Source organism: Thermothielavioides terrestris, chromosome 5, assembly GCF_000226115.1.
Source record: "Thermothielavioides terrestris NRRL 8126 chromosome 5, complete sequence".
Classification (NCBI taxonomy): domain Eukaryota; kingdom Fungi; phylum Ascomycota; class Sordariomycetes; order Sordariales; family Chaetomiaceae; genus Thermothielavioides; species Thermothielavioides terrestris.
In genome coordinates, this window is record NC_016461.1 from 1,301,138 (window position 1) to 1,323,136 (window position 21,999).

Genomic DNA, 21,999 nt, shown 5'->3' on the forward strand with positions numbered 1-21,999 from the left:
TGCCAGAACATGTGCAGTTGTCGAGATAGCACAGTGCAAACACGAGCAGATGAGTTCATGAGAAGCGGCTGGGGAAGCCGAAGGGCAGAGCGCTTTGGACATCGTCACAATCTCGTAGCTCATCCAAGCACCCACCGCTCATCGGTCTTGCACACCCTCAAGTAATGAGAAGCCGATAAAGGTATCTCTATTCAAAGGTCGCGGCTACGCTGTGTCCACCACGACGAAATCTATCGAGCGAACGCGAGTCTATAGATTGCCGTTGGCCGCCTTTCCGTCTGCCTGCTCCTCCTCGAGCTCCGCCAGGTATTTCTCCGCGTCCAGCGCCGCCATGCAGCCGGTGCCTGTGCAGGGTTAGAATACAGGGACATGCCCTGCGTTTGAGACGGAGGGTTGCACATACCAGCGCTGGTGATGGCCTGCCGATACCTCTTGTCCTGAACGTCTCCCGCCGCAAATACACCCTTCACACTAGTAAGTGTAGAGCCCGGCTTCGTCACGACATAGCCGTCCGCGTCCGTCTCGAGCTGGCCCTTGACGAGGCCCGTCGCCGGGTCGTGGCCGATAGCGTAGAACAACCCGTTCGCCTCGAGCGTCTCCTCCCGGCCCGTGACGACGTCCTTGACGACGAGGTGGCTCATCAGGCCCTTCTCGTCGCCCTTGACCTCGACGCCGACCGTGTTGAACCGCACGGTGATCTTCTTGTTGCTCAGCAGCCGCTTCGCCATGATGGTGCTCGCGCGCAGCTTGTCCCTCCGCACCAGCACCGTGACGTGGCTGCCGTACTTGGTCAAGAACAAGGCCTCCTCGGCGGCCGAATCGCCGCCGCCAATCACGACCAGCGGTTTGTTCCTGAAGATGGGTACCGCGCCGTCGCACACGGCGCACGCCGAGATGCCATTCTGCCAGTACTTGTCCTCCCCCGGCAACCCCAGCCGGCGGGCAGACGCGCCCGTGGCCAGGATCACGGCGTCGGCGGTATGGATCTCGTCCGGGTTCCACTCCGTCGAGTACTCGAAGGGCCGCTTGGAGAGGTCGAGCTTCCCAACCGTCTCGCTGATGATGACCGTGCCGAAGCGCTCCGACTGGTTGCGCATCCTATCCATCAGCTCCTGACCCGTCACGGCCTCGGGGAAGCCGGGGAAGTTCTCGACTTCGGTCGTGGTCGTCAGCTGGCCGCCTGCCGCGATGCCGTTGGCCATGAAGCCCTCGTAGAGGACGGCTGTCGGACCAAAACATGTTAGTCACGCGCTTTCATCTCCTCTCCGGGCGGATGCTCACGCTTCAGCTCGGCGCGCGCGAGGTAGATGGCGGCGGTGTGGGCGGCTGGCCCGGAGCCGATGATGACGACCCTGCTGTGCATCCTCCGCTTGCCAATTGTCTGGATCTCGCTCTGGTAAGGTGGGGTGCTCTTCTTGGAGAGCGTTGCGGCAGCGGCTACGGAGAGACCGGTAGCGCTGGAGCGGAGGGTGCGTCTTAAGTACGAGGAGAACAGCTTGGCGGTTTTGTCAGGATCTTTCAGGCGTAAAAGTAGTCGACCCCAAGCGCGGAACAAAGGCTGGGGTTTCTCTGGCTGTCTTATGAAAGTTGTTTATAAATGCCTTCCGGTAGGGTAGCGCAGATTCCAGAACAAATCTGTTTTACTCAGCCCAGGGATCCATAGGTGGACGCGCGCCGAATCTCGAAACGTGGGGTCGAGTTTCCGTAAGAAATGTTCAGACGGAGGGGTAGGCTACTAACGCACAGGGGTCTTTGCAAAGCTAGCGGTAATGCACTGCCTAATGTACTGTGCTGTACACTATGGAGGCAAATGCATTAACGGGAGTTAACTGCCCGAGGGCGAATGGAGAAGTGGGGATCTTCACTGCCCCTGCCTTAACGGCAATCCACTCGAACAGTGCAGGGATGCTTTGTTATCGATAAGCCTCTTCCAACGACGCTCCTTCCAACAATGGAAAACCACTTACACCGGGACTGTCGGTCCCCTTTGGCTAGGCAACTCAACAAGTACGCGCCTGATCCAGGATAATGCGTTAAATACACTTACTTCGACAATGTAGCTTCGCATCTTGCTCGGAGGGGAATTTCCACCCGGCTCTGGAGTTTCCAAAGCATGGATTATGAGATCATAATGAAGCTGCATCACTTGTGTTGGCCGCAGGTGTTGCCCACACCATGGTGTTGAAGGCCGAGGGTACCTGTCAATCACAACCTTGTGACTATATTGGTGGGTGATCTTATATGTTTTTTTTAAACACATGGCTGACTGAATGCGTAAGAGTCTAGTCCAGCGCCGATGAAGGCGGAAGGACATGTTGCTGCTGCACCACCTGGACCTACTCCTGGTTCGCACTGGACATTGATTGCATCGTCGCAGTTACATACATCACCATATGTTGACTACCCTAACGGCAAAAGAGTCCTGTGGACATGTAGGAACCGTCCAGCCATCATGGTTGAGGAATCTGTCACCGTCATAGATTCGCTAAGGTTCCCGAGCGACCATGCTAGCAATTAGGCTCCTTTTGAAGATATCAACGAGCTGATGTGTGGCTACTGCCGAATCATTAAAGCATCAAGGCTTCCAGGGGGTAAATATCGGGATTTGCCGGGGAACTTCAGATGACCATGTTTATCTTGAAGGTAAATCGTTGAGAAACCACAACCTCCTTCTTCCCAGTTCCTCAGCCGGCTTCTCTACCCCTCCACGCCTTCCCCATTCCGTCCTGCTTCTCGTCCTTCCAAGCATTTTCTTGACTTTCTTACCACCAGCCTCGTGACTGACTGGCACCTGGCGGAGCAGTAAAGTGCTGCTCATTCAAATTGGAACTGCCGATTTCTTTCCATTGAAGGGCGGTTTCAAAAGAGTTTCTCGCCGAAAAAACACGCGCTTTTCTGACGGCGCGCATCGCTAACGCAAAGCCACGATTATAGTGGCGGTCACCGATACCAACACCTTCTGCGATTGGGGAAGAGCAACCCTGCGGACGTGGTTCGGGCACCGCCGCTGCCGATCCAGAAAGTCTAGACTGCACCGTGAATCGGTCTTGTGTGTACCGGTCTCAGCGGTCTCAGAATCGGTCAAGGTATGGGTACTCAGTCTGCTGCTCAGGCTAGGACAAACACCGCTCCTGCTCACGAGGATATCGATTTCCCCAGCGGAAGAACATCCGAGGTTGACATAATTACCATTTGCAGAATCCACCGCAGCCATGTCTGGCAAGGGCAATCCACAGGCGCAGGATCCTCCCACGGATTCGGCGGCGACCGAAGGCTCAACCAAGCCCGGCCACACTGGCGTGGCTTCCCAGAGGTCCATCACCCCCAAGGGCACCTTGTTCACAAATCTGGGTGAGGCGCATCAAGCAATCACGTCGAGGCTGGCATCGCGCTCGCGCTCCCCTGGAAACCGCGTTCCCAACACATTCGCTCAGCCCTCCTCTAGCGCATCCGACGATGTCTCCGACTGTACCAGCTCGTCAATGGGCCCTTCGGGCGCTCGCCACATGGAGTTCGCTGAACCGAGCCGTTCAGCTCATCAACAATGTCCGACATTCTTTGACATGTCAGGTCCGGCTGGCGGTTTGGGAACGAGCTTGACTCCCACCGATCCTTCCCCAGTCGTCTCATCACTCGCATTGTCGTCCTCAAAGAGCGACAACCCCATCAAGGGCAATTTGGACAGCGACGCTACAAAGGCCCTGGCCTGCTCGGATGCCTTGGAAGCTGAAAGTACAGAGGACAGCATCTACGAACACTACTCGCCATTCTCTATGGTCGAACCGTGTTCATCGGCTCAGCCTCGCCAAGGAATTGCCAATGGCGATGCACATCCGAGCGAAGAGTATTGGTACTATTCCAAGGCCGGCTCGCGCGGTGGGACTGGTCCATCTTCCGGTATTCGACAGGCCGATGCCTACACTGATTCCGAGAAGAACCGCCAGCAGATGAGCGTGCCAGTTAGCACGTGGCACCAGACTTCTCTACCCGAATTCCCCCGTGCGTGCCACGCTATGAAACAGAGCCTCACAGGCTCCAGTAACAACTACAATTCTGGTAGCCTCTGCTCCGCGGAGTCTCTGGATTCCTCCTCTTGTTCTCAAGAGCTACTTGGTGTGTCCAACAATGACAGTGATGCTAGCGGATGCGAATCTACTCGCGCGGTTTGGGCTACCCCAGACCATCAAGATCCCTGGCTGGACGGCAACAACAATTCTCAACGGAGTTTCGCCAGTCACCGCAGACTGCCCCATCGGGAGGCTTACAAGACTCTCCAGGACCACCTTGAGGACGGCGAAACCAGTCATGGAGGCGTTTCGAACAGTGGACTTTCCGCAGGCGGCACCACCGACTCTGACGAGGACCCATTCAAGTACGATCGTGGCCCCTTCACTGTCTTTCTTCACCCTTCCAAGGAGAGAGAGGTCAGTGCCGCACTTCGGTGTGTGAGCGGGAACAGCACAGCTTCTGCCATGGGTGTTGTGGAGCCGGTGCCCTCGCGGGAACCCGCTACTCCGCAGCCTGTTGAAAGCAAGAAGCCTTTTCTCAACAAACGACAGCCTCCAATTGTTGACTACGACTGGGACACTGACAGCAAGCACAACGAGGTGAAGGTCTCAATTCGCTCGCCACCTCTTCCGCCGAATGCCCCTGTACCACCAGTTATCGGCCTCGGTCGACTCGATCAGAACCCGGACAGCGAGCGTCGCAAGGATGATGCCCAGACACTCACAAGTGACGGGGCTGATTGGGAGACCGTCGCTACCAGCCTGGTGCACTATGACAACAATCGTGATCAGACCTCATCTAGCCGTTTCTGGGAAACCCACCCAGCGAAGGTGACTGGAAGCAGCATCGCGGACTACTCGGATACAAGCAGCATTAAGACACGTCAGTGCGATGTGCGCTCATCAATAGAGCAGATCCCGCAACCCCCAAGGGCCATCTACGCTCCCAGATCTCGCTTTGGCCGGACATTGGAGGATGTTGGTGCCCCAGTGTTTCTACCGAGACCGAGAATCCATCGTGTGAACGGCTATCTTCCTAATCCCAACCGCATATTCTCCGATCCGACCACTAGCAGTATCGGAAACTCAACTACGGGCGCATCTGCTGGAGAACCGAGTGCCTCGATGAGGCCCCAGAGCGACAGGAAACTTGCACAGCGGCAGAACCAGCACCTCAATGCGGAGGAAGAGCCCGATTCCAGATTCAGGTCCTTGGACTCGCTTTCTTCAACTAACAATGGGCAATCTAGCGCCACGAATGGAAATCAGGCGCTGAGCAGTTTTTCCAGGGATAGGAACCAGCTTGGTGAGAGGAAGCCGGGTTGGGACCAGCAACTGCACGAAAACAATGAGGACATGCTGCCGTCGCCTATGCCGCACGAGAGTTCTGCGGGTGTTGGTCAACAAGGCCACAATCTTACGGGCTCTGACCAGTTCGACAACTCTTTTGGTCCAAAATCGGCCACCCTGTTCAGCTTTCCGTTGATCAGCCTAGAAGAGGCCGCCAGGCGAGAAGCGCTCAAGTCCAGAGATCCGGACAGCTGCACTCCTACCAGCGGCGGAGGGACACAGAAGAATTCAAGCATGTTGTCGAAGGCGCCTCAAATGACAACGCCTCCCGCTCTTCCAGCTGCACATTCCCGTCGCCGTACGATCTCGATGGCCCAGGGTACATGAAGTTCTTTGTTTGGCTTCCATTCCCTTCGATCTACAACATACTAACCGATCGTAGATAGGCAGTCCACCGGTTATGACACTGGTACTTCCAACAGAACTTCCGACCAAAGCACGACCCCGTTGGTCACCGGCGGATCGGCCATGTCGCGCTCGTTCCGAAATCCGTTTGGAACTGCGCACACCTCGCTAAGAAACAACCAGGCCCTCCCGACACAGCCCTCCATCTTCGACTCGCCCCGCCTCATTGCCCATGACAGGCGCGGTGCGAGTCGAGGCATCAGCCTGGCTGAGACTGCCCGCGAGTTCGCCAGCTTCCACGCAGGGGCCGCCCCGTCTGGCCACCACGCGACCGAGGATGGCCACCTACCTCGGGAGGCGCGCCAGCGCCGCCAAATTTGGTACTATGTCATGTGCTGCCTCAGCATCTTGCCGTTTGTGGCCCCGCTCGTCTACTGCGGCGTGCTGGACGCGGCCCTGTCGTGGTGCACTCGCGGCGAGGCAACCCGCCTCAGCCCCAAGCAGCGGGGCAGAATCCTGTTCCTGGGCTTGTCCGCCTTGATCTTTTGGCTGTGCATCGTGGGAGCGGTCACCGCGGTCGCCTGGATCAACAACGCCCATGGTTAAGTACTTTGATATCGGCCCAAGGGGCTTCTGGCTTGGGGTTCTTCTACCCTGAGCTGTTAAGTTCTTCACATGATGTGGAGGGTGGGAGGACACCTTCTGTTGGGGAAGTGGTGTCCGGGAGAGATCTCGGGTCATGAGGATCTCTTCAGAGTTCTGGGCTTTTCTTTTTTCGCATTCTTTTTGTTTCTTTCTCATTTTGAGTTTCCCAAACCCCTTGATGATATCGGAGGGTCGAGGTTGGGAACTGAGAGACCATGACAGGTGCTAGGATGATGATGGCTTCCTTACGATGTCCTCAGACAAGCTGCGATGAGTTCTATATGGTTGAGTGAGTCGTCGGTTGCTGTGTACCGACTTGGCCTCGGACACTTGACGGAACAGCATGCGTACAAACCCTCCAACTACCGGAGCACAAGGTGTATTCAGGAGACGGGGCCTTCGAATGCGACCAAGGCCCCATGTCACGAATAAACTGGCTTCGGCTTTTTTTTATTTTTTTTTCTCCCTCCACTCTGGTCGCGTATCCACCCCAGGTACGAAGCCTATATATAAAGATAAAGTGAAACTGTCTAGAATATCCATTTTCATCTCCCGTGACCACCACATGGTGCTCAATATCACGGAAGCATCTGGCCCTTGATTGCCTGCGAACAAGGAAACGACCAGGAAAAAAAAAAGAAAGAAAAAAGAAAGAAGAAAAAAAAAGAAAAAGAAAAAGAAAAAAAAAAGCATTGTCCCATCAACATACTTCCCCCTTTTGAAGTCACTTACTGGCTCCCAAAGATAATCGCCCGCAGCTTGTCCCTCTCGCCGCTCTCCTCGCACATAGCCCTGAACACGCCCTGCTGCTCGCCCTTTTCCCACAGCTCCCTGGGCGTGCCGAACTCGGCCACGCGCCCGTCGCTCAGCACCAGCACGCGGTCGAAGTCGGCGATGGTGCTCAGCCGGTGCGCGATCACGACCAGCGTCGCGTCGGTGAACTCCTCGCGGATGCTGCGCTGGATCAGCGCGTCCGTGTGCATGTCCACCGCCGACGTGGCCTCGTCGAGCACCATGACGCGCGGGCGCGACACGATGGCGCGCGCCAGGCACAGGAGCTGGCGCTGGCCCTGCGACAGGTTGAGGCCGCCTTCGGAGATGGGCGAGGCGAGGTCGGCGAACGGGTTGGCGTTCTTCGGCGTGGTGGAATCGACGGGGGTGACGCTGCCGGAGCCGGAGCCGGAGCCGGAGGCGGTCGCGGTGGAGGAAGAAGGCTGGTTGGTGACGAGGTGGACGCGCTCGAGGCAGTCCCGGAGCTCGGCGTCGGTGTGGTGGTCGAAGGGGTCGAGGTTTGAGCGGACTGTGCCGGAGAAAAGGACGGGGTCCTGCAGAGAGGTTAGGAGAGATTCTTCTCAGGGCGCAAAGGTGGAAGGAGGGGGGTGGATCGGATGCTGCTGACCTGAGGGATAATGGCCAGGCGCGATCGGAGATCGTGGAGTTTGATCTTAGAGATATCTAGACCGTCGATGTGGATACTGCCAGAGCGCGCCTCTAAGAACCGGAACAAGGCTAGCGTCAGGGACGACTTGCCGGCGCCGGTTCGGCCGACAACGCCAATGCGCTCATTCCGGTTGACGCTGAAAGTAAGTCCCTTGAGAACGGGTGGAAGGTCGGGAGCATATCCAACCACCAAGTCGTGAACCTCAATCCGACCCTCCGTCGGCCAAGCAGCGGGCGGGCTCTCGCCGTCGAGAGCCTCGGTGGGCAGCTCGGTGTACTGTTGCGTTGCTGTCAATCTTCCATCTCTTCGCGCTGAACATTGGAGATGTTCTTACCTCAATAATACGCTCCGCGGCATTCATATTCAACTCGACGTTCGCATAGAGACGGATGGTCCAGATGATAGAGTCCGAGAATCCCAGTGCGAAGGCGAGAGCAAAGCCGGCCAAGGCCGAGTCGATGTCTGGAGTGAGCAGGATGAGGATCGACACAACGCTTGAGAAGAACGATCCGACGAGAGACATGCGCCAGCCCATCCACCGGTTGAAGAGCCACAAGTGCCAGGTGGAAGTCGAGTAGTCGTCAATCTTCCGGTACATGCGCTCTATGTAGACCTGCGCCTTGTCGAAACCACGGATGGTAGCGACGCCGGTGAGAGCCGAGCCGAACTGCTCGAATACCGGAGACTTTGTGGTGCTCTCCAGTCGCTTGACAGGCCGAGCTCCATTGAGATAGCGGATGGCGTAGTAGAGGCAGATAAGCAGAAGGACGCTGGCCAGCAGGACGATGTACGGCGAGACGAAGAGACCAGCGATAACGACGGCCATAAGCCCCAGGAACGAATTGACGCCAAAGCTCACCGAGTTGGCCAACTGCGAATCGATCACGCTGAAATCGGCCGTATATCGGTTCAGGATGCGGCCAACGGGGACAGTGTCGAGCCACCGAATCGGGGTGCGGAGGATGGTAAAGTTCATCTTGGTAAAAAGCTTCCGGCTTGCACGAATCGAGCCCAGGTAGATATATAGGAACCTCGAGGTGCCAATGACGCAAGACATGACGGACAGGGCGACGTAGATGCCTAGGTAGAACGGCAAGGTTCCCTCGATCGCGGGTAAAGGTGCGGACATGGCGTGAATCGGGTTCTGTCGAGCACTGTCGATGTAGGCAAAGCTGTATTCGCTCGAGGGCCCGGCGGCCTGCAGTTGATGGACGCCTTGTTCCTCGTAGCTGCCCGTCCAGATCCTGAGCCACCATGAGCGCCCTGGACCCTGTCAGTACGAACGCCTAGCAGGACAAGGAGGACGGAGACAAAGAGACGGCAGTCGAGCGTACCGAGGGAGAAACCCTGCACAGTTATGAAAACGACACACGCAAACGCCCAGAAGAAGAACCCGCCACTGTCCTTGAGATATGTGAGGTAGACGTGCTTGCGAACAGCACCCTGCTCGCGGCTCTCTTCCTCAACGAACTTGCGCGGCACCTGGGACCTGGACGCCACTTTCTTCAGGGTATTCCCCTCCGCATCATCTGATTCTTCTCTCTCGGCATCCGAGGCACCCTCCGAGTTGACCGCGGTGGTCAGCTCGTCCGCCTCGATCTCCTCCGCCGACTGCTCATGGCTCTTGATCTTCTGCAGGGTGCCCTCTTCGCGCAACTCCGAAAGCAGGCCGGAATGCAAGACACCGCCATCGCCGAGCTCAACCAGGTACTTGGTCTTGGGCTCGCACAATGCGACGTGGTGGGTAACCAGGATCCTCGTCCGGCCGGCTGCCAGCTCGCCATTCAAGCACTTCTCGAAGATGTGGCGGCCGACGTGTGCGTCGACGGCGCTGAAGATGTCGTCCAGCACCAGAATCCCCGCTCGGGAGTAGATAGCCCGGGCGAGGGTGACACGCCATTTCTGGCCGCCGCTCAGATTGATTCCATTTGCGCCGATCTCGGTGTTCTCGCCGTCAGAGAGCATCTCCAGGTCCTTCTTCAAGGCGCAAACCTCGACAGTCTTGTTGTAGCGCTCTTCGTCAAAGGGCAGACCGAACAGAATATTGTCCTTGATGCTCGCGTTTTCAATCCAGGGGATCTGCGCAACGTACGCAATGGCCTCGGGTATAATCCAGTTGCCCTTGTTCGCTTTGTCGTCGTGTCGTTCGGAGAGAGGCGGCGCCCTCGGCACGTACAGGGTGCCTCCCAAGACATCGACTTCTCCCAAGATCGCTGCGAGCATCAAACTCTTCCCTGTTCCCGTCTTGCCCGAAATAACGGACAGCTCGCCCTTGGGGAAGGTGACGTTGATGTTCCGGAGCACGAACCTGTCTCCTTCGTCGATCTCCTCATCCGACGGCCAGGCGATGGAGGCGTTGTCAAACGAGACCTCGTCCGAGTCCTTAGCAACCTTTTCCACTTCTGGGGAGTTAAGGTACTGTTCGATACGCTTGACGGAAACCCAGGCGTCGAGCAGATCCGTGGTGAGCTCCGGAATAATGGACAGGGTCACTTCGAGCGCTCTGAAGACGCCCAGGCTAACGAATGCCACGGACGGAGACAATGATCCCGTCAGGGCTGCGTACACAGCCAGCGAAAGAGCGGACAACAAGATGGGGCTCGTGATCCAGCAGGCAATCAACATGGTGTCGTTCATGAAAACGCTCCACACCGCGCTCAGCTCTCGCTTCCGCACGCCATTAATCTTCTTCTCCCACTCGGGCTCCAGGGCCGAGAACTTGATCTGGCGGATGCCCTGCAAGGCCTCGGTGACGACCTCCATTTTCTCGTCCCTGAGCTTCATCAGGCGGTCTTGAGCTGCCGAGTACTTCTTGGAGAAGTAGATGTTGACGGGCATGATGGCGAGCATGGCTGAGAAGCCAGCCAAAAGAGCTCTCCAGCCGAGGAGATCGATCAGGAAGGCGAGCGAGATGATTAGCTTGAAGAGACTGCCCGGGAAGATGTTCTGGTAGGAGCAGAACTCCGCAACCCTCTTGCCGTCGACGCCGATCAGGTTCACGGTGCTCTGCTTGCTCTTCTTAAGCTCTTCAGAGTCATCTTCTTTCTCGACGTCGGTATCAGAATGGTCCGGGGCCGTTGACGCCAGGGCAGGCCCTCCGATTGCAGGCTCTGCGGACCCGGACTCGGGCCCGGGGTCCTTCTTCTTCGCCTTCCCAGCGCCCTTGACATCCTTTCTGCGCATCGATTTCTCAAAAACAAGCGCAGCTAGCTGCGCCCGGATCGGAATCTGAAGGTCCGCATACGACAACCACCAAACGTAACTCTCAACCCACGACTGGGCGATGATAGCGATGCAGAGCCAAACCACCCACATCCAGGCTTCAACGTTCTGACGGCTGCCGGGCCGCCGGTTCTCCAAGAAGCGGAGGAACTGCAAGATGACCCACTGGGGAAGGAAATTCAGCACCGAGGAACACAGCGTGAGGAACCACTGGATGGCTAGACTCTCCTTATGAGCGAGAGCTATCGCGAGCCAAAGGCGGCGGCCGCCTTTGTCCTTCGTCTTCCAATCAGCCGAGACGGAAGCAGCACGCGTGTTGTGGTCAGGGCGAGTGAGGTCCGCCAGGTCCAGGTCCTTCTTTCGAGCAGCGAGGTCGAGAAGCGCCGTTGGCCAACCGAAGGTGAAGCGACCTAGCGCAGAGGCAGTGTACCTCCGGTCGACCAGGCCGCCCTGGTAGAACACATCAGGCCTCCTCGGGATGCAGAGCGCCGAGAAGGCAAGAGATATGCTGGAGGCGAGCTCGGCCACGCGAAGGGCAAGAGCCGCCGGCGCCGAGTGGAAGAGAGGTTCGGCGATCCGGACGCCCTGGATGAGGCGAAAGCCGGCGAGAGCGATGGCCGAGAAGAAGGTATAGATGCCGAGTCTGAAGGCCCGCACCGAACTCCTGCTCGAGGCTATGGCCACAGCCTGGAACAGCAGAAGGGCCTGGACGCGCTAGTCAGCGTCTCCGTTGTCATCCCAGGCAAGAATGGCAGCGCCCTCCCGAACGCACTCACCCAAGACGCCGTACTCAGACTGTCGACAAGCAGCCCTTCCGCGTGCGGCGAGATCACCAAGAGCACAATTGAGACACCGAGGCCGGCGGCCCCCGAAGCCAGGACGACTGACTTGGGGAGCGCGGCCGAGTAGGCCTTCAGCGACTCGGGCGAGGCCTTGCCGTCGGCATCCTCGTACGCGTCTTGCCTCGCATCCCGCTTCCCGAGCCGAGTGGCAACCGTTCCCAGAGCAGGGACAGAGCAGAGTCCAATGAACGCGATTCCCGTCCCGGCGGCTATGAGCATCGAGTCACCGAGCGTCATTGTCAGCCGCGATGGTCCACGCAGGTCGCGGTCGTCCAAGTTGCGGTCCCGCGGGTTCGCGGTAGGGTGTTTTGGGATGAGCCGTGGGGAACCCGGCCACTTCCATGTACGGGCAGTAAGTAGTCAACTGTTTCGTTATCTCCGATTGCGCCACTGAGTTGCTTGCCAGGGGCCAATTTCGTGCTCTTGCTATTGAAGGGACGTTTTTAAAACTCAACGCTCATGAACACAGCACGGATGTACTCAAAAGAGGGTCATCCGTGGCATACCCTTTTTCATTTGCAGATTGTTCCCCAGGCAAAGTTCAATCCTGGAAGAGCGGCAAACCGTCCAGCTTACATACAAGTCCAATTGGAGACACCCCCGAGCGCAAGCAGATTAGAAAGATGAAAGAAGGTGGGGGGTTTCAATGGCTCAGGCAGACATCTTGTTGCGCACCAACCTCGAGAAGGAAGGCGACAATTGCGGGCCGCAAGGTGTGCAGGTCCCGTCATTGAGAGATTTGACTCATGCGGTGAAGGAACGGGAAGTGGTGGTGGGATTGTTGGCCCAGCAGCTTCTGCTTGGGCCAACAGAGGGTTGGAAACAACGCTCTTCCGATTCGCTGAAGGTACGGGAGGCGCTACAGTATGTAACTTAGGTTACCTTAGTGTAGCGTCGTACTACACTTGTGACTGGGAATAATTCCGTACAGTATTCCGTACATCCATACACTACGAAATACGGAGTGCATATTGTGCATTGCAAATGCGGCCGCCGAAACGGTGCGTTCCATGTGGGGGCCACTTGCACTGGCGGATACGCTGCGGATACCTGATGGCTATCAATCAGCGCGGTTTCCGTTGGATGAGCACCTTCCAATCTCAGCAGGCTGCCGAATTGGCACTGAGTGAGGAGCGCACATTTCGAGTCACTCCAATACCTATTCGAGTCACCCTGATTGATCTCTGCCCAGAATCTGCCTCCCATGCAGAACCAATGTGGAGGTGAATCTCAATACCTCGGTACCTACGTGTTTGTAGGGTATGTCTACATTGCCTTGGTACTTACCGGGCACCGTCACGCTGGAAACCTTTGGCAGTACTCCCTAAAGGTAATACCTGGGACTTACCTACCGTACCTAAACTTCCCGTTGGGGGACGAGAGGGCCGGAGGGCAGCAACTGGGAGCTCTGAGATTCTTTGGGCAGATAACAACCTAACTACCTACCTTACCTACTCCAACAAGAACAGGCGGACCGCAAGGAAACACGGATGGGACAAGAGTTGGACTGCAAGCCGCGAAGACTCATTGAGGTTGACTCTGATGACAGTTCTTCAGATTCCTTGCTCCACCACACCACATACACAGCAGGGTTGGGTTAGGAATGCAGCGAGCCCAGATTCCCCTTCAGTCCTTCAGTCTCTCCCGAGTCAAGTGCTTTGTACCGACCTACCTACCTTATGCCGGTATGGGCGGAGAGCCACCTGTGAGAGAATACACAGTAACCACGCTGCAGCAGACGATGCCGCAGCAGCGCATGCATGAGACCTGGCTCACCGCGATTGTTGGAACGAACGACTGGCTGGGACCTGGGAGCTACAGCGACAATGGCGAGGTGCCGTCTGACAGACATTGACCCGTGCAGCGGCAATGGCAAGCTGCCGTCTGACAGACATTGACCCGTGGCGTAATCAATCATTCAGCCCTGCAACCACGTCCGGATCGAGCGGGAGAACTCTGAAGCACACCGAGGTCCTGCTGCGAGGACCATTTGCAATCAAGGAAAGAGACTCTGCTTGGAGACTGAGGTCCGTTCATCAAACATCCCTAGGTAGTTCATAAAACGTAACGCAGCGTTTACCCAAGTTAGGGTATCCGTACTTAGGGCCCTGACATTATTCGATGAAGAGCCGAAGGGCATTTAAACTTTATGCTTGCATCTTTCAATGCCGATTGTGGTTCGAGGTGGCTCTGATTCTTCCAACTCGCATCTCCAGTTAAACGTTAACATACTCAGGTAGCTCTGACAAGCCATCAGACCGGGACACTCGGTCCGTCCTGTCGCTGTGCATCTTGGCAAGCTTGATGGGGCGATGGCGGTGGACGATCAAGCTGCATGTGGGGCTGGAACGATGCAGTGATTGGCTTGAGCGCGACACCCAGAACGCGATTCCCCAAGACGAGGTGGTTTGTGGCACTTTAAACGTGCTCCGTAGCTCCAGCTAGTGAGGTCGCAGCGTCTGGGAGTCGCGTCATGCAAACGTCCTGAAAAGCCAGAACGACAGATTTCGGAGAGTCTTGATTCCCGTTTGACGTGCACGTTATTCTTCCGACTCATAGTTATCTAACACCGCGTCTGTGCGAGCGTGCACCTGCACACCTCCAACACAGCTTACCCCGGCTTTGTGTGCTCAGCTGCCCCCAAGTCTCCCCAGTTGCACACGCTGCAAGCCGCTGCTCCGCTTTCCTCCACCTACACTACACAACAACCACTGCAACATCTCTTGAACGGGACGAGCTGCGACCAATTGTGTCTTACGAACTTTTTCTTGATCGATTGATTCTGCAATACATCCAGCGCTCCTTCAAGGCTGCACCATCTCTCGACTTCCGTGTGCTCCTTGAACTCTCGGGATCATTGGAGGATCCAAAGGCAGTGCGGTTACTTACCACCACCCATGACAACGGTCCTACAACCGACGCGCTCCGAAAATGAAAGCGACCCCCTTAATCATAAATTGGCACCATGACAACAACCATCCGTACCCGATATACTCCGTCTCGCTCGAGCCCGCCGGCGGCAAAGGCCGCCTAGCAACCGGAGCCGGGGACAACAATGTTCGAGTAGGTCGATGCCTGCCCTGCCGCGTCTCCGAGTAGCCAGCCAGTGTCAGGTGCTGACATGGCGACAGCTGTGGAAGATAGAAGAGAACGGTGAGAGCCACAAAGTCGAATACCTGGCGACGCTCGCGAAGCACACCCAGGCAGTGAACGTTGTCCGCTGGGCGCCCAAGGGTGAGCCGATCGACGACCCCTCAACTCGCGGTGCCAGCAAGATGTGTCAGTCCTATTAATACATCCTAGGCGAGATCCTCGCCTCCGCCGGCGACGATGGCAACGTCATTTTATGGGTCCAGTCAGAAACCCACCACCCAGCCTTCGGCTCCGAGAGCCTCGATGACAAGGAGACGTGGCGGGCCAAGCACATGTGTCGGTCGCTGGGCACGGAGATATACGACTTGGCATGGTCACCGGACGCCTCGTTCTTCATTATCGGCAGCATGGATAATGTTGCGCGAATCTACAACGCTGGAACAGGTTGGTAGCCTCTTGACGGACGCCGTCGAAGGTCCGCCTCCTAACCCGTATCTCAGGGACTCTTGTGCGTCAGATAGCCGAGCACAGCCACTATGTGCAGGGCGTGGCATGGGACCCGCTGAACGAGTACATCGCAACGCAATCGTCGGACCGTTCTGTACATATCTACTCTCTGAGGACGAAGGACGGCCAGTACACTCTCAACAGCCACGATGACAAGCCCCCGAAGATCGCCAGCCACGCCAAGACCGATCTTCCCCCTCGCCGGATATCCTCCAGCAGCCCAGCACCGCCTGATATAGGGTATCGGTCGGTTCTCGCGGCGGTCGATGCTGTTCCCGGCGTCGCGGTAGGTTCGCCTGTTCCGTCGGCGCCCGGCACCCCGACATCGGCCGCCCTCCCGATGAACCCTCCAAGCGTGATCACACACAGCCGGCGCTCCTCCTTTTCATCAAGACGTTCGGTCTCGCCAGCTCCGTCAATGCCACTGCCGGCTGTGATGCCGATCGAGGCGTCGCCGAAGCCGCACCTGAACAGCACGAGCTTAGGCATGAAGAATGCCAGCCTCTACGCGAATGAAACCCTGACGTCCTTTTTCCGGAGGCTGACCTTCACGCCCGACGGCAGTCTCCTTCTCACTCCTGCCGGGCAGTATCAGACCCAGCATCAAGTGGAGGGCGCAAAACCCACATACGAGGTCATCAACACCGTCTACATCTACACGCGCGGCGGCATCAACAAGCCTCCGATCGCGCACTTGCCCGGCCACAAGAAGCCGTCGGTTGCAGTGCGGTGCTCCCCGGTTGTCTACACCCTCAGACAATCTCCGCCCGTCACCAAGCACATCACCATCGACTCATCGTCGGCCGAGGAAGCAATTCCGTCGCTTCCCGAGCCCCTATCTAAGCCTTCGCCCGCACCGTCGGTAATGGAACCGCCCCCGCCTCCTATTTCGGCCGATACCTCGTCATCCGCTTCGAAAAGCCTAAGCCTGGAGACGAGCGTGCAAAGCACAGGACCGAAATCTGTGTTCGCTCTGCCGTACCGGATGGTTTACGCTGTGGCGACGCAAGACTCCGTCTTGCTGTACGACACGCAGCAGCACACGCCCATCTGTATCGTGAGCAATCTGCACTGCGCCACCTTTACGGATCTGGCATGGTAGGTTGATGTTTTGCTTTCGATATCCGGACATTGCTGACGAGGCTGTCGATAGGTCGAGCGACGGGTTAACGTTGTTGATCTCATCCTCGGACGGCTTTTGTTCGGCATTGTCCTTCGCTCCTGGCGAGCTCGGCACCGTCTACACGGGGGACCTGGGACCTCCGAAGCACGCAGGGGCAGCTGTATCTTCCAATCAGAATACCCCCGTTCCAACTCCAACCTCGGTGTTTGCGCCCCCTTCGCCGTTCCCGAACGGTTCTCATCACAGGCACCGGGATTCTGCCAGCTCACTCACCGCGCCCTCTCCACCCACGACAACGGCGTCCTTTGTCAACGCGCGGGCGGGGTCACCGGCGCGGTCTAATTCGGCGGCCTCTTCCGTGGTCGCTCAATCTTGTGTGCCGCAAGGAGGCGTACTGAGCAATCCGCCGCTGATAGCTGGACAGGTGCCCAGCATCGCAGCGACGAATTCGAGTAAAGTGGTGGGCATCCCCATCACAACCCCGCCCGAGACGCCGCGGAGCTCGTTTACAGCGCCCACCGGCGCCAAAAGGGAGACAGCCGAGGGCGAAGCCGACGAGTCCTCCGGCAGTCAGCCCAAGCGGAGGCGAATCGCGCCCACGCTGGTCTCGGAAGCGGCGCCGTCGACCGGTAATGGAAGAAACGACGACGTCGAAAGCAAGGCCTAACCTGCCTAGGGGAGCATGTTGGCATGATGGCCAGCAGCGCTCGTGTACAAATAGTATCGGGATAGCGAAGGGAGGGCAGGGCGTTATGTTATGGACAGGTCACGGGGTCTGTTTACGAAAAGTGAGAGCGGGCGTGGCAGACTCTCTGCGCCGGATGAGCTCTCTGTGGGAGCCTCTTGATAACAACGAATGGTTCACGGCCTAGCATTTAGCAGCCGGGGAAAGGAACGATTGGTACGGATGTACGGATGTATGTTGTATGTAGGTACTTGTGGTGCTTTTAGTCCCTCTCCCTAACCTTGCACAAGACGGCCGGTGTAGTGTAGGAGTGTATCCCGTTGGGTTCCGATCGCCTGCCGGTATTGTGTCACGCCTCGGATCACGCCCCTTCTAGGCAACATAAGATTACAAGTGAATACTGCTGCTATGAACTACGCAAAATCCCAGCCAGAAATGCAGTGTCCCGGACCCGGATATCTATCCTCCTACACCCTCGGAGGGCCGATCTCGGTTGGAATCCTGCTTGCCCCTGGAAATTAGCGAGCAGGGCTTTCGGCTGTAGACGGCTCAACAAGGCCGGGCCGGGCGCGGAGCTTCCCAGCTTAGTCGGAAGCAGTAAAGCGGGGCGGGGGACATGCGGGGAAGACCCGCTGGCCCCACACATCACCTGCCCACTCCCGCTATCTTATCACTTACACCAGGCACTCAGGGGCGGTTCATGTGCCTGTCGCACCCCTTGCACGCCTCTCCGTATTTCGCTCGTTGTCGACGGCCTGCAGCCCCAGTGCCCTGAAAGGCTCTCGTTTTAAACCTCGTGCAACAGCGTCCGTTTCAAAGTACAAGTAGCCGACCCGTAGCCTGCCCGGCTTTCGAGCGTCGAGCGTCCCAAGCCCTCCTGGACGCCCTCGAATGCTTCCCTCACTCAACCCGGTTGACTAGGGCAGCAATTGAGCATCACTTGAGTTCTACAGCTTCATAAACTCCGTGGCACAGCCAATTGAAATCAGCTTGGCAGACCACGATGTTCCTCCTCGAGTATCTTCAGCATCGGCGAGACTGGTAAGCTCGTTCTCTTCGAAGAACGTTATACCTGACCGTTTGCGAACGCCAGCTCCTCTAACCTGGTCGTAACAGCCGCCTCAAACAAGCCGAGCGCGCCTCCCGCATCGAGTCTCTCACCGCCTACCACGGCCCGCTCACCGACGCCGACAAGGCAGTCCTGACGCAGCCCATTGAGGACCTCGTCTCGTCCGTCCGCTCCGGCACCACCACCCCGCTCTCCGTGCTGCGCACCTACGGCCGGGTGGCCCTCCGCGCCCATGCGCGCACCAACTGCCTCACCGAGATCCTGCTGCCCTCCGCCGAGGCCTGGCTCGCGGGCGGCAGCGGCGAGATCAACCTGCGCGGGCCGCTGGCGGGCGTGCCCGTGTCGCTCAAGGACACCGTCGTCGTGGGCGGCTACGACACGACGGTGGGCTACTCGGCCTTCGTGGGCAACCGCGGGGACCGCGACGGGCCCATGGTGCGCCTGCTCAAGGACGCCGGCGCGGTGCCGTACGTCAAGACCAACCTGCCCATCACGCTGCTGTCGTTCGAGAGCACCAACGCGGTGTGGGGCCGCTGCGTGAACCCGCACAACGCGGCCTACTCGCCCGGCGGCAGCACCGGCGGCGAGGCGGCGCTGCTGGCCATGGGCGGCCGCATCGGCATCGGCAGCGACGTCGCCGGCAGCGTGAGGGTGCCCGCCCACTTCTCCGGCTGCTACTCGATCCGGTGCTCCACCGGCAGGTGGCCCAAGATCGGCATCTGCACCAGCATGCCTGGCCAGGAAGGCGTGCCGAGCGTGTACAGCCCGATGGCGAGGACGCTGGGGGATTTGGTCTACTTCACGAGGGCGGTGCTCGGGGAGATGAAGCCGTGGAGGTATGACTACACGGTGCATCCGCTGCCGTGGCGCGCCGAGGTGGAAAAAGAGTTTGGGGACGTGGGGAGGAAGTTGAAGGTCGGCGTTTTGAGGACGGACGGGGTCGTGGACCCGAGTCCGGCGTGCGCGAGGGCGCTGAGGATGGCGGAGCATGCGCTGAGGAGGCAAGGGTGTGAGATTGTCGAGGTGAAGGGCGCGCCGGATATGTATGAGGGGCTGAGGCTCGCGTCGCTCCTGCTGAACGCGGATGGCTGCCAGATGTTTGAGTCGTTCAGGCGGGCGGGGGAGTGGAACGACCCCGGGGCGGCGCAGATGCGGCGGCTGGCTGGCCTTTGGGCGCCGTTCCGGTATTTGTATTATCTGTGGGTGAAGTATGTCAGGCGTGACCACATCTGGGCCGGGTTGATCCGCCATTGGCGGGCCCATTCCGCGTTTGAGAACTGGAAGCTCGTCAGCCAGCGGGAGCTTTACCGGGCGAGGTGGTTCGAGTGGTGGAACGAGCAGGAGCTGGACGTCATCCTTGCGCCCCCCAACGCTACTCCTGCAGTGCCGCATGACGGCATGCGGGATGCCGTGAGCAGTTGCGGCTACACATTTTTGTTCAACTTGGTGAGTGTCAGAGAGAGCATGGGTTGTTGCGGACCACGGCTGACCCGTTTCTTCGCAGCTCGACTACACGGCCGGCGTCCTGCCGATAACCCGCGTGGACAAGACCTTGGACCGGTTGCCTGCTTCCTTCAATGTGAAGAAGCTCAACGGGGTTGCCCGAGGGGCCTACAAGCACTACGACGCCGAGCGGATGCACGGGTTGCCCGTTGGAGTGCAGGTAGTGGGCCGCCGACTGGAGGAGGAGAAGGTGCTGGCCGTGATGAAGAGGCTGGAGGACGCGCTCGGCGATGACAAGTACCAGCTCCTGGGTTTCGATGATCTGGACGATTAGTGGTGGCGTCCTCTAGCTATCCAAGACTCGAAGGTCCGGCGCGCGGTGGGCCGGGGGGATGGGGAACGGGGGTCATCAAAGCTTGACATGTGGGAAATTTGCGTTTGGAGCAAGCAGTGATCTCAGCGTTGCCTTCTCACGCAGCCGAGTTAGTATTATGTAAATTGGTACCACCTGCCTCCTTTTCCGTCGAATGCAGTATCATGACTTGGTTGGGGAGGAGTGCTCGAAACTCCTCCCCCTCCCCAGGGAGAGCGCCGACATCGGCGGAGCTGTTGGCCTGCTTGCATCATGCACCTCTCTCTTTCATACCTTGGTATACCGGGCGCCAACCTGGGAGCTCTCAGTAACCTCTGCTGCAAGTAAATAAAGGCTGTAAGCTTCCCAGCAGTGTCGTGTTCGTTCCAGTCTCCTCCGCACACGCCCATCGCCGAAGTTTTAGTCTCTGCTTCTCATTGTTGACACTGTCAAGATATCCGCAAAACATGGCCGCCGAACAGAGGGATAACTGGTCGTCAGAGGCAAGCTGTCCCATCTTCAGTCAACCTACTTATACATGAGGGTAGTACGGAGACAAGATCTCCATTTCGGTCATTGACGGCAAACAGGCCTACCAGAACGCGGCATCGTTCGTGCCCAAGTTGGCCACCAAGGTCATGCAGTGGCTTGATCCACAGAAGGACGATGTGATCCTCGACGTGGGCTGCGGCGGTGAGAAATACTCTTTCCCGGTAGCCGCACAGCTGCACTTCCATGCCTATCAATGCGAGGATGTCGACAAAGCGCATGCTCATCTCACCTTCCACAGACGGTGTCCTCAACGTCGAGATGGCACGGGTAGTCGCTCAAGGCTCCGGCCGCATCCACGGCATCGACAGCTCGCCGGCCATGATCGCGGCCGCCCAAAAAGCGGCCGAGTCGGCGGCGCTCGCAGACAGGTGCACCTTTGAAGGCACGACCGCGCTCACTTCCCCCCGAAATCTACAAGCCGGGTGGCTTATATAACCCAGTTGCTTACCTTTCTGCTTCCAACTCCAGTCCTTGACGCAACTGCCCTAGTCTCCACGCCTTCCCTCCAGCAAGGCAAGTTCACCAAGGCCTTCTCCAACGCGGCCCTCCACTGGATCCTCCGCCCGGAGCGCACGCGCGAGGACGTCTTCCGCGGGGTGCGCGAGGCGGTCGCGCCCGGCGGCGCGTTCGTGTTCGAGATGGGCGGGCTCGGCAACGTGTGCGAGGTCCGGGCGGCGCTGCTGTCGGCCGTGGGCCGGCGGGTCGGGCTCGCGCGCGCGCAGGAGGCCGACCCGTGGTTCTTCCCCGACGAGGACTGGGTCAGGCAGGTGATGGAGGAGCGCGTGGGCGGGTGGAAGGTGGAGCGCGCGGAGCGCGAGTGGCGACCGACCAGGGCAGACAAGGGCGGCGTCGAGGGGTGGGTGCGGCTCATGGCCAAGAACTGGTTTGAGATCCTGCCCGAGGCCGAGCGGGAGGAGTGCATTCGGGAGGTGGTGGAGGTGCTTGAAATCGCACAGAGACAGCCGTCGGGAGGGCATTCATTTAATTATGTGCGACTGAGAGTTTTCGCGAGGAGGGTCTAGGAGAGAGGGAGGTGGGGTGGTTGCAACGCAGGCCAAGGGCGCTTCATGTCTTCTGCTACGTGCTAAAGAGGTTTGGGAAGTGCTTTTGAGCTGAGTCTAGTGTAATATCTCGAACATGCCGCTAAGTAGGGTTATGGCTAAAGAGGTCCCGCTAAGGGTCGTCGTTAAAGAGGTCCCGCCAAGCCTAATTTCGGAGACTACCGCTTACAAGTATTTACAATCGCCACGGAGTGAGCGGGGCCGCGACGACTTCGAGCAACATCAACAACGAGAATTGCAAAGACTCGTAGCAACAGCTTCG

The 21,999-nt window shown here is 58.2% G+C and overlaps 6 protein-coding genes across 6 annotated transcripts; 4 read left to right on the forward strand and 2 right to left on the reverse strand.

Annotated features, from left to right (window-relative positions):
- THITE_2121138 (uncharacterized protein) lies at window positions 1-1,815 on the reverse strand. The gene is made up of 3 exons (XM_003656425.1): window positions 1,282-1,815; window positions 404-1,222; window positions 1-344 (listed from the first exon to the last, which is right to left on the reverse strand). Exons 1-3 carry the CDS (start codon window positions 1,361-1,363, stop codon window positions 250-252), a joined length of 996 nt encoding a protein of 331 aa, XP_003656473.1. The 5' UTR covers window positions 1,364-1,815; the 3' UTR covers window positions 1-249.
- Window positions 1,816-3,212: 1,397 nt separating this feature from the next.
- On the forward strand, window positions 3,213-6,308 carry THITE_115141 (uncharacterized protein; the record flags this gene model as incomplete). The annotated part of the gene is made up of 4 exons (XM_003656426.1): window positions 3,213-3,999; window positions 4,061-4,113; window positions 4,278-5,676; window positions 5,740-6,308. 4 exons carry the CDS (start codon window positions 3,213-3,215, stop codon window positions 6,306-6,308), a joined length of 2,808 nt encoding a protein of 935 aa, XP_003656474.1.
- A 767-nt stretch (window positions 6,309-7,075) lies between these two features.
- On the reverse strand, window positions 7,076-12,089 carry THITE_45545 (uncharacterized protein; the record flags this gene model as incomplete). The annotated part of the gene is made up of 5 exons (XM_003656427.1): window positions 7,076-7,672; window positions 7,747-8,064; window positions 8,123-9,051; window positions 9,123-11,697; window positions 11,787-12,089. 5 exons carry the CDS (start codon window positions 12,087-12,089, stop codon window positions 7,076-7,078), a joined length of 4,722 nt encoding a protein of 1,573 aa, XP_003656475.1.
- A 2,507-nt stretch (window positions 12,090-14,596) lies between these two features.
- THITE_2121145 (uncharacterized protein) lies at window positions 14,597-17,932 on the forward strand. Its single transcript, XM_003656428.1, has 5 exons — window positions 14,597-14,915; window positions 14,993-15,086; window positions 15,156-15,389; window positions 15,446-16,550; window positions 16,606-17,932. Exons 1-5 carry the CDS (start codon window positions 14,784-14,786, stop codon window positions 17,240-17,242), a joined length of 2,202 nt encoding a protein of 733 aa, XP_003656476.1. The 5' UTR covers window positions 14,597-14,783; the 3' UTR covers window positions 17,243-17,932.
- A 244-nt stretch (window positions 17,933-18,176) lies between these two features.
- Window positions 18,177-20,203, forward strand: THITE_2121148 (uncharacterized protein). The gene is made up of 3 exons (XM_003656429.1): window positions 18,177-18,301; window positions 18,377-19,775; window positions 19,834-20,203. The coding sequence occupies exons 1-3, from the start codon at window positions 18,264-18,266 to the stop codon at window positions 20,104-20,106; spliced, it is 1,710 nt and encodes a 569-aa protein (XP_003656477.1). The 5' UTR covers window positions 18,177-18,263; the 3' UTR covers window positions 20,107-20,203.
- A 388-nt stretch (window positions 20,204-20,591) lies between these two features.
- On the forward strand, window positions 20,592-21,698 carry THITE_123024 (uncharacterized protein; the record flags this gene model as incomplete). Its single annotated transcript, XM_003656430.1, has 4 exons — window positions 20,592-20,627; window positions 20,715-20,817; window positions 20,915-21,058; window positions 21,145-21,698. 4 exons carry the CDS (start codon window positions 20,592-20,594, stop codon window positions 21,696-21,698), a joined length of 837 nt encoding a protein of 278 aa, XP_003656478.1.
- Between the last annotated feature and the right edge of the window lie 301 nt (window positions 21,699-21,999).

What these genes read in the sequence shown, in the direction of transcription:
- THITE_2121138 (XM_003656425.1), bottom strand. Translation starts at nt 1,363, where the DNA reads ATGCACAGCAGGGTCGTCATCATCGGCTCCGGGCCAGCCGCCCACACC. An exon ending in CGCGCGCGCCGAGCTGAAGC is followed by an intron (nt 1,223 to 1,281) that starts GTGAGCATCCGC and finishes TTGGTCCGACAG; the next exon opens with CCGTCCTCTACGAGGGCTTC. An exon ending in GCAGGCCATCACCAGCGCTG is followed by an intron (nt 345 to 403) that starts GTATGTGCAACC and finishes AACCCTGCACAG; the next exon opens with GCACCGGCTGCATGGCGGCG.
- THITE_2121145 (XM_003656428.1), top strand. Translation starts at nt 14,784, where the DNA reads ATGAAAGCGACCCCCTTAATCATAAATTGGCACCATGACAACAACCAT. An exon ending in AATCTACAACGCTGGAACAG is followed by an intron (nt 15,390 to 15,445) that starts GTTGGTAGCCTC and finishes CCCGTATCTCAG; the next exon opens with GGACTCTTGTGCGTCAGATA. An exon ending in ACCTTTACGGATCTGGCATG is followed by an intron (nt 16,551 to 16,605) that starts GTAGGTTGATGT and finishes GGCTGTCGATAG; the next exon opens with GTCGAGCGACGGGTTAACGT.
- THITE_2121148 (XM_003656429.1), top strand. Translation starts at nt 18,264, where the DNA reads ATGTTCCTCCTCGAGTATCTTCAGCATCGGCGAGACTG. An exon ending in CTTCAGCATCGGCGAGACTG is followed by an intron (nt 18,302 to 18,376) that starts GTAAGCTCGTTC and finishes TGGTCGTAACAG; the next exon opens with CCGCCTCAAACAAGCCGAGC. An exon ending in ACACATTTTTGTTCAACTTG is followed by an intron (nt 19,776 to 19,833) that starts GTGAGTGTCAGA and finishes GTTTCTTCGCAG; the next exon opens with CTCGACTACACGGCCGGCGT.